This window comes from Phyllostomus discolor, chromosome 1 (assembly GCF_004126475.2).
Source record: "Phyllostomus discolor isolate MPI-MPIP mPhyDis1 chromosome 1, mPhyDis1.pri.v3, whole genome shotgun sequence".
NCBI lineage: Eukaryota > Metazoa > Chordata > Mammalia > Chiroptera > Phyllostomidae > Phyllostomus > Phyllostomus discolor.
In genome coordinates this window covers 189571274-189580628 of record NC_040903.2, presented here as the reverse complement: position 1 = coordinate 189580628, position 9355 = coordinate 189571274, and the positions used below count along the sequence as shown (strand labels likewise).

General features: G+C 49.2%; 1 protein-coding gene across 2 annotated transcripts in view; it reads right to left on the bottom strand.

Moving 5' to 3' along the window:
• Positions 1-6603: 6603 nt before the first annotated feature.
• The window catches only part of FNTB (farnesyltransferase, CAAX box, beta), a 61369-nt gene continuing 58617 nt past the window's right edge, over positions 6604-9355 (bottom strand). For both annotated transcript variants that reach the window (XM_028505410.2, XM_036011030.1), the window contains one exon: positions 6604-8070. In XM_028505410.2, the coding sequence (XP_028361211.1) occupies positions 7939-8070 (132 nt within the window). In that variant the 3' untranslated portion in view covers positions 6604-7938. The remainder of the gene's footprint in view (positions 8071-9355) is intronic.

Sequence of the window (9355 nt, the reverse complement as noted above, 5' to 3'; positions counted from 1 at the left end):
CTCTGGAGTTGCCCCTGCATGAGTTCAACCCACGGTAATCGAGCATCACGTATTAGCCCAGCACTCTGCCAGGCACGGGGAGTTTCGGGGCAGCTAAGGAAGCCAGGGCCCTGCCTCCAAGAAGCTGAGAGTAGACAGAGAACAGATTTTTGCACATGGCACAAAAGTGCGTGTCAGGGCTCTGATTGCCAGCAGAGTTCAGAGGTTGGGGCCCTTAATGAGAGAGCGCTGGCATATGGGAGGGACAAGGAACAGGGCTAGGCCATAGCTTCTCGAGCTCTCGTTATGCTGTCCTTCCTTCCTCCCTGTAAGAGCCCAGCCTCGGGCTCCCTTGCAGCTGGCAGGGAGGCCGGGTGGAGGCTGTTGATAAAGGGAAGGTGGGTCAGAGCCTTTGCTCTGCATGGGCTGATCACCCTTCACATTCCAACACGTCACTGGCCTCCTCGGTGCCTAGGCCCATGGCAGCCACTGCTCCTGAAAGAGGGGAAGTACTCGAGGGCAGGAGCCTAGCAAAGCATCAGCCTTCCTGGGGAGCGTAGCATCGATCTCCCAGGTTCCCATTTCATGATCACCATCGTCATCCCTTCAGCAGTGACGCTACCTGTAGGGCACTCACCACTGGTCTGCCGGGGCACTGGCCAGCACGCCTGGGCATCAGAGCCCCTGCAGCCCTAGGGTCTACCTAGCCTTCCTCTTGAGAGAGCTGTGACATGGATCCTGCTGACTCTGGTAGCTGAAGTCCCAGGGCCCTGTCACCCTCTTCGTCCCTTCTGCTCAGGTACAGCAGCTGGGACACGAAGTCTCATATCCAAGATGACTAACATGCGGTACTTTTTACTTGGAAGAATGTAATATGACCAAAGGTTGAGAGAGTAGTACTGAACCCTAATGCCCTCATTGTCCAGTATCAGTGGTTATCAACCGGCAATGCTTCCTGAGAGAAAAGGGGTTAAAAATGTGTTATTTTTACTAAGAAAGTATGGGTTTGTCAGAGAGACACAAACCAGTTAAAAGAGCACCTAATGACCAAAGCCAGGACAATCTGAGCAAAAAATAAACCAGTATTGGAACATATCTCAAAGTATAAAACAAATATTTATGAGTCCATAGTAATGTAAATACATGCTTGAATAAATGAGTAAATGGAGAATAAACAAGCCTCCCATACAGAAGAATTCCAAATAATTTACATAGCTACGCCCCCGTCGAGGGCGTAGGCGGAGCTCCCCATTCCCTAAGTGTGGCTGTGCGCGAGGACTTTGTTCTCTGGGAAGGGGGAGAAAGAGGAGCCTGAGGGAGGGCGCCTGACAAACACTAGCTCAGCCAGGTGATTCGGGTGACACCATCAGTGACCAGCCATGCCGATAGCGTGTCGCCCTTGCCAGGATGCAAGGAGGGGGCATTTCCCTGGGGTCTTCCCCCAAACCCAGAGCTCCAGTCTAATCACGAGGAAAACCACACAAATTCCAATTGAGAGACATTCCACAAAAGCCCTGACCAGTGCTCCTCAAAACTGTCAGGGTCGCCCAAAACAAGTCTGAAGAATTGTCACAATCAAAGCAGCCTTAAGGAGACACGACAGCTAAATGGAATGAAGTAGCCTGGATGGGATCCTGAGACAGAGAAAGGACATTAGGTAAAAGCTAAGGAACCTGAATGAAGTATGGACTTCAGTTAATAAAAATGTATCAATATTGGTTCATTAGTTGTAACAAATGGACAGTACTCGTGTAAGTTGATTGCAATAGGGGAAACTGGCTAAGGGGCGCAGATTGACAAAAAAATGTTTATTTAAAAAAGTGCGTTACTGTTCTTGTTATTTTGTAAGAGCTGTGTTTCCACGGGGGAAGGAGGGGAGTGGAGGACAGGGGGAGTTTTCTGTTTAGTGGGGTTGGCGAGGAGTATTCTGTCGCACCTGCCCAGTTTTGTTCTTGGATGTGCCTGAACACTAGGAGGGAGGAACGTCAGCTGCCAGACCCGTGCTCTGGACCTCCTGCACCAGCTGGTGGAAAGCAGAGGCAAGATGGTTATTGCAGGGCAATGAAAGAGGATGTCCAGGAAATGGTCAGGCGTGCCGGGCCAGCCTGGAGAAGGCTGGCTGCCACTGGGGCTGCGGTCGGCTCCCAGAAAGACTGATTCACCATGGCCTTGCTGTGAGTCGTGCAGGGTCACCATCTGCAGCGGAGTGGCACGCATTTAGTGCAGGGAGCATCAGTCTATGCCAGAAACTTGGCAGAAAGTGGGAGATGGGTTAAAAGGGTGACGTGAGCCCACCCCTGCTGTTTGCTCACCCCTGCTGTTTGCTGTCACCGTCCTGGTCCAGGTCAAAGATGGGGCTGGCCTCCGAGGCCTCAGTCACCCAGCCCTGGAGCTAACCCATGTATGTTTAGCTATGTTCCTTGCCCCCCCCCCCCCCGAGACCACCCATTTCACTGTCCTTTAGAGAGAGCTGGAGTGGTGGAAGGGCATGGCCTTGGAGGCAGCAGGTCTGGGTTCAGGCTCAGACTCCACGACTCGATACCTAGGAAACCTTGGGTGATTCACGTAAGCTCTCTGACCTGTTTCTCTAGTTGTAAAATGCAAATAATACACCTGCCTCGCCCACCTCATGAGGTTGAGTCAAGGATGACGTGAGGAGAGGAACAGACCAGGAAGCATTCTCGTGGGGATGTTGTTTGGGTGGATGTGGCAAGGATGGCCATTGTTCAGTCACCAAGTGACAGCCTTCCTGCATAGCCAGCTAATCTGGGATCAAGTTTTGTATGACTTAGGATGTTTTGCTTGCAAGTAATAATAAATCCAACCCCAACTGGCTCATAGTTGAAAACCCAGAGGCAGAGGAGACTGCAGGAGCAGTGTGGTCGGGGTTTGGTCATGTTTCTCAATCTCTTGGGGAATCTTTGTATATGAGCTTCTAAAGCTCGTTTGCTTTTAGGTAGGAAAATAGATTTTTAGCGGTCCCAGGCCACACATTCCACCATCACTAACAGGAATAGCTGCTTTTTTTTTTTTATCATAACATGTCTAGGGCTCCTTCCTTGGGTCTATTTCAGGCCACCTGCTTGGCTCTGAATCAGTCACTGAGGCTAGGATGAGCCATGTTTATTGGCTTAGATCTGGGTTATTACTAAACCTGAACAAATGAATGCAGCAAAGAGAGGTGGATTAAAATGATTGGCTTAGGCCAGTCAGGGCTTTGCCCTGAAGGTAGGAGGGGGTCAAATCCGTGCAAGCCTATTGTCTGCCACAGTTGGGAAGGGGAGGAAAGGGTGCCAACAATAACCACTACAGGTTTTTATCGCAGTAAGAATTCTCTGTGCTGGAGAACAAGGGTGATTAGCCAGCTTCTCCAGCTTCCTTTTCCCCCTTTTGGCTACAACTCTTAATTTGCATTTTGGGCTCCATTCTTCCCAGTTCTTAGACTGTGTTCCTCTTGGAGCTCTGTTTCCCGCTCACCGAGAATGTGGTCAGGACCCAGGGCCATCAGTGCACTGTATCTGGCCATCGGACTGCTTCTCGGACAGGCTCTTGGTTTGAGCAAACCAGGGAAACACAGTGATGCTCCCTGGGAAGGAAGACTGGGACTGTGCTGGCTGCTCTTGTCTGTAAACTTGCCCCTAAGAGGATGTGAGGTCTGGAGCTATTGCTGCTGCCATTTTACGACCACATGGAAAGAGCCTGAAGCTGGAGCTAATACAGAGAGACAGAGCGAGGGGGAGAGACCTACTGAAGTCACTCACACAGCCAAGCTAATTCCTTGGAAATTTCCGTTTACCATCAACACATTTCCTCTTTAAGCCAGTTTGGGTCAAGTTTTCCAAGTTGCAACAATGTCTTAAATCATACAATTCTCCTTCCTGTTCAAAGACAATGAATGCCCAGAGCAGTGCATGTGGGTGGCTAGAGCATTTGCCCAACTTCACCATTTGTCATTTGACACTCACATCCCATGGAAAGCACCCAAGCCATGAAAGAGTGAGTATGGGTGAGATTTAGTCTAGATCAGGGGTCAGCAAACTGCAGCCGATGGGCCAGATCAGGACCCCACCTGTTTCCATAAAGTTTTATTCGAGCACAGCCACACTTTGCTCATGACTGCTTTGCATTGCAATGGCGGAGCAGGGTTGAGCAGTTGCTCACAAAGCCTAAAACAGCTAGTACTTGGCCCTTTACAGAGGAGGTGTGTTGCCCGCTATGTGTGTCCCCAGATGGAAGCAACACTGAGTGGCCCTCCATCAGAGACCTGTGTATCACATTAACACCAGGTTCGATTATCAGCACTAGGAAAGCAGACTTTCACAGAACCGAACCTGTCCCAGACAGTGAATGAGAGACATCCTACGTCTTGAAGGTTTGGTTTATGCAGTGCCTACCTACATCTTATTAGCCCTGGTCATCATGTCTCAGAAGCCTATAGGCGTACGAACATTCTTTTTCCACTCCAGGCCATTACCCCTCCCCCTGAGCTGGAACGCAAAAAGCTACTGGCATATTCCAGTGGTAGCCCAGTGACCCCCTTCCGTCAGGAGGTAGGATCGATGTAAACAAGGTGGGAATAGAAGTTCTTCAGTTTTCATGCTGGAATGGCAGCATCGTTATCTGTGCATCTGCATCTACAGCTGATGGATTCTACTTCTACCAACAATACAGTTCACCCCGGGGGCAACTGGGCAGCTCCATTTTTCCTTCATTCCCGGCTGTCAAGCCCCCACCAGAAGTGCAGCATAGACAGTTAAGCTTGGTGAAATAGCCAAGGTCACCCCCTTGGGTTGTCTAGACTGAATCTCGCTGCTAAGTTAAATCACCAGGAAGCACCACGGCAAGGCCTCAGGCTAGCCCTCAGTGGAAGGCCGTCCCAGAAGAGTTATTTAATACGACCTCTGCTTTTGTGCCACGTCTTCCTGAGAAGTGGCTTCCTTGAGAGCACCGCTGGATTATCCACACGCAGTGGCCAGAATCCACTCGTGGCTTCCAGCTCCTTGCAGAGCAGGCAGTGTAGGAGCGAATACTGCCGACTGGGACAGTATTGTTATCTCGGGGGAGCGTGCACTGGCTTGTCCACAAGGCTCCCCTTCTGCCCCCGGTAGGGCCTGGCAGCCTTCCCAACTTACACGGCACTCAACCTGGGTGGGAGATGGACCCAAGGGGGAAGTCGGGGCTCATCTAGATGAAGAGATCTGTAATAGTTTTGTGTGTCTTTACTGATGGAGGACATATTTGTTAGGAGTAACCCACCTTGAGTGCTATATGAGTGCCTTCTACTTAAGGGTCCACGTGATAAATCTGAGAATTTACCTGAAGGTCTCACTTGAATGCTGTTCAGGGCAGGAAGCCCTCCCAGCAGCGGGGAGCAAGAAGGAAGTCCCATGGATGTGCCAGGAAGAGTCTTATTCTGAGGTAAGAGTACCAGTAAACGACCCTCTTTTGTGTACTTGGCCAAACTTTACCTGCCTTTTGGGACCCAGCGCAAATCTTCCCTCCTTAGTGTAAAGCCAGCTCACACTGAGGATCCCTCCTGCCTTCACCACACCCATTACCCCCGCAGTTTATCTCAGAATACCTTGGGGCTGTTGACTATAAACCAAAAGCCAGATATTTCTCCAGCAAAATGGGCTCATTTGGGAAAAGCAATCGTAATCCTGTGTGAGAGACAGGAAGATAAGACTGTGGCAAGCCACCTGCAAGTGAACAGCCGGCTAAAACAAAAGAGGAAGCGCTTTCGCAGAGGGGAAAGGAGACTGGGAAGGGCGGCGAACACTCTGGGCCTTGCTCTCTGCGCCCCACGTAGGGCATGAGAGCTCCCTCTCCTGGCCACCCTGCTTCACTTTAAGTGAGGTTTCTGTTCATTAATTTTTTACGAGGCTGCTGGCACACTGCACGGACAGCAGATAGGAGTGGAATTTTAGAATCTCTGGTAGGGTTGGTGTTTTTGTTGTAGCGATGGGGGTGATGCATTTCAATATGTTGCTCTGTAGTCCAAACCCTTTCTAACAGAGCAAAAATAACATGCAGGCAGGAACTGCATTCTAGGACGTGGATTTGGTTTATGCTCTGCCTCTGAGGACAGCCTCTTCTTGTCCATCAAGGAGGGTCAGGTCACAGAGCACCCAGCTGCTTGGTCTCCCTTGGCCAGAGTCTCTTGCCAGATGAGGAAGAAAGCCGGGTGACCACAGGATTCTGACCTGTCCCCGTAACAGCTCCCCTGCATCTGGCCAGCACACGCACCCACCCACTCATTGCCGAACGCCTGCTTCAGGACTCAGGAGCACAGTCCTGCTTATAGTCACGTCGAGGAGACAGACCCCCGGAAAGACCATGAAACGCAGTGTGCTGAGCGCTGGGACAAAAGCAAAGCGAGCCGCTCCAGGGAGCCTGGGGACACAGCTCTTCCCAGTCCTTATTGGGCCCGCTGTGTCTCCGGCCGGAGAAGGTCTGTGAGGGCGGAACCCGAGTCGGACCTCCTCTTCGTCATCACGAACGCGCCCGGTGTGGAATCTCGCTCTCAGGAGGAGACTGGTGATGGTGAACAACCTTCAACAACTCCCAACACTGAGCATTCTGAAGGAATTTTCTTAGTGCCAGTCACAAACGAGAGACATCATAGAAAATGTTATTCCTTTATTATTTCAAGGGGATAATACATAGTCCAATACACCAAAGCAATAGGGAATTAGAGGCAGCAAATGGCCAGAGTTTTTGAGAAGAGCCTCAGGCTGCATCTTGGAGCTCTCATCTGCCCACAGCCCATGACTGCCTTTGTGAAAGCCCGGTCAGCGACATGGAGCTTGCTGTGACCGCAGCAGTGGACAGATGACCCAATTCGACACCCCAGTGACCAAGAAAGGGTTCCGTGTGAGCAGCAGAGGGTGAACACACCAGGTGGCACTCAGCCCTGCCACAGCCAGGTTCACATGGCTTCCTACCGCTCGAGTGTCTAGTGCTTGATTTGATTTCTCTGAGCCTGGCGTGGGCAGAATGTGAATAAATCCTGAGTCGGAAATTAAGGTGAAAGACTTAGTAGTATTAATACTCTGGATGAGAGGAGACAACACTGTCTTTGAAGAGCATGGACTGGGGCTCTGATGGAAAAAGATGGAAACACGCAGAATTGGCCACAGGCTGCGGGAGCTGCCTTGCAGCCATCAGAGGGGCTTTTCATGGTACATGATGGGGTGGGGTGAGGGCGTGGGCGCTGGGGCTGCTTCCTCTGGCACAGAGTTGAATTCGACGTTAATTTTCCACTCATAATTGGTTTCCCACACCTGGGGCTGAAGCAAATCCCGCCCGTGCACCGAGTGTGGCCTTCCAGAGACGTGTGGCTCAGTTCTCCCGTGTGGAAGAGGAGGGATCAACTCAAGGAGACAGCTCACCCCCAGCCTGGCTCTTTTCCACTGCAAATGAGGAAGGCGGGAGCCTTGGGCTCCTCCTAGTGAGACCCCACCATGGTTCCTTTCTCTGGAAAATTCGTCTTGCCGTGGAGCAGATTTATTTGCCCGTGGGAGGGCACCATCCTGGCGACTCGATGGTGGCGTGCAAGCGGGAATCACAGCGGTAGATCCTCATACTCGTACTCATGGACGTCGTTCGTCTCCCTAGAACTGTCCGGGCTGGAAAGCTGGAGGGGAGGGGCTGCTGCTTCCCAGCGCGTGCTGTTCCCCAGCCAACCCTGGCCAGGCCCAAGTGGGTTTAGATGCTGCACGTGCTGATAGATTTTTGGTTTGTCGGGAGTGGAAGGAATTTTTTTAAAACCATGTCACTGTGTTCTCCAAACCCAGAGTCATAGGTTTTGTTCTGTTCGACAAGAACGGGCAGTCACAGCTCACAGTGGCCGAGGCCTGTGCGGCACAGAGTGCAGTATGTATCGACACGTATAATCCTCGGCCGGAACAGGCGGACACGGAGCTACGGTGAACACAGAGACTCAGGACCCTGCGTCCTCTAGTCGGTGGAAGGCTCTGCCGTTGCCTCGCCCTCGTGCTCCTCGAAACCTGGGACCGGCTTCTGTAGAAAGTGCATGGTGGCCTGGATCACCTTGTCCGGGCCAATGTTGTACACAGGGTGAGTGGGCTGCTGCAAAGAGAAGAACAGAAGCCAATTAATTGCCCTGACAGTCCTTGGAAATGTGACCCATTAAAGTGCTTGTAAGAATCTGACGTAAGGAATCATCAGAGATTCACACAGAGGTTTATCACACAAGGCCCTAATGTTCAACAAGAGGGTACTGATAAAAAATATTTTATAGTACATGGGACATAAAGGAATATTATAGAGCCATTAAAAACATGCATTAAATAGTTAATGATGTGGGCAAATGCTTATATTAAGTAGGGAAAACAGTATGCACAATATTATTCCATACTTTTTAAAAATATATTTGTAATTCTGAGTTACAGTGTGTGTAATTCAGGGTAAGGACATGTTAGGTACACCACTTGGGAAAATGTCATTTTCTGAACAATGTTTTATCAATCTTTTATGTCTATATTTTAATTAAAAAGATACACTTAAAAGTAAAAATATATAAAAAATGTTTTTAATAGATGTGATGTACCTGGATAGGCAAAAATTGGTCAAACACCAAAATAGGAAGAGTGACATAGTGATATGATTGATTGTTTTTAATTTTTCTTATTTAAACTTTTATATATATTCCAATTATTAAAGTAATAAACATGTATTTACATTTATAATAAAGAAAAAGAACCACAACCCTATTTCACAGCAAAGGTGTCAGGCCATATTAAATTCTTTTGCATTATTCCCCCACATCACAGAAGCCCACGAGAAACTTCGGGTCTGAGCCCGGACACAGCCCCAGCCGGCAGTCAGGACTCCCCTCCCCTCGGAGAGCGTGCAGATGGGGACGTGGCTGCCGGGGAGATGTTAAAGTATTTTAAAGGATACTGTGAGCCACCCTATGCCAACCATATAAAACTTCAGATAAACTGAATAACTTCATAAAATTTCAAAAATGACTTGAGAAGAATTTCTTTAAAACCTATGTAAATACATTAAATCAAAAGTAAAACTGCTTATTCTGCTACCATCAATCCCCCCAGAAAGCACATGGGGCCTGGGTGGTTTCTCAGGCAAACACTATCGAACCTACGAGAAACAGGTGATCTCTAACTGACACGACTTTTCTCAAAGGCTGAAAAAAGAAAGTGGGGGAAATACCCATCTAATTTTATGAGGCTATAATATTGTCCTGAAACAAACTGGAAAAGACAATGAAACAAAAATTTAGATCAATATTATTAACATATGTGCAAAAATTCTAAATAAAAGTACTAGCCAAAAATATTAACAAAGTGAATCCAGCTGTGTGTTAAACACACACACACACACACACACA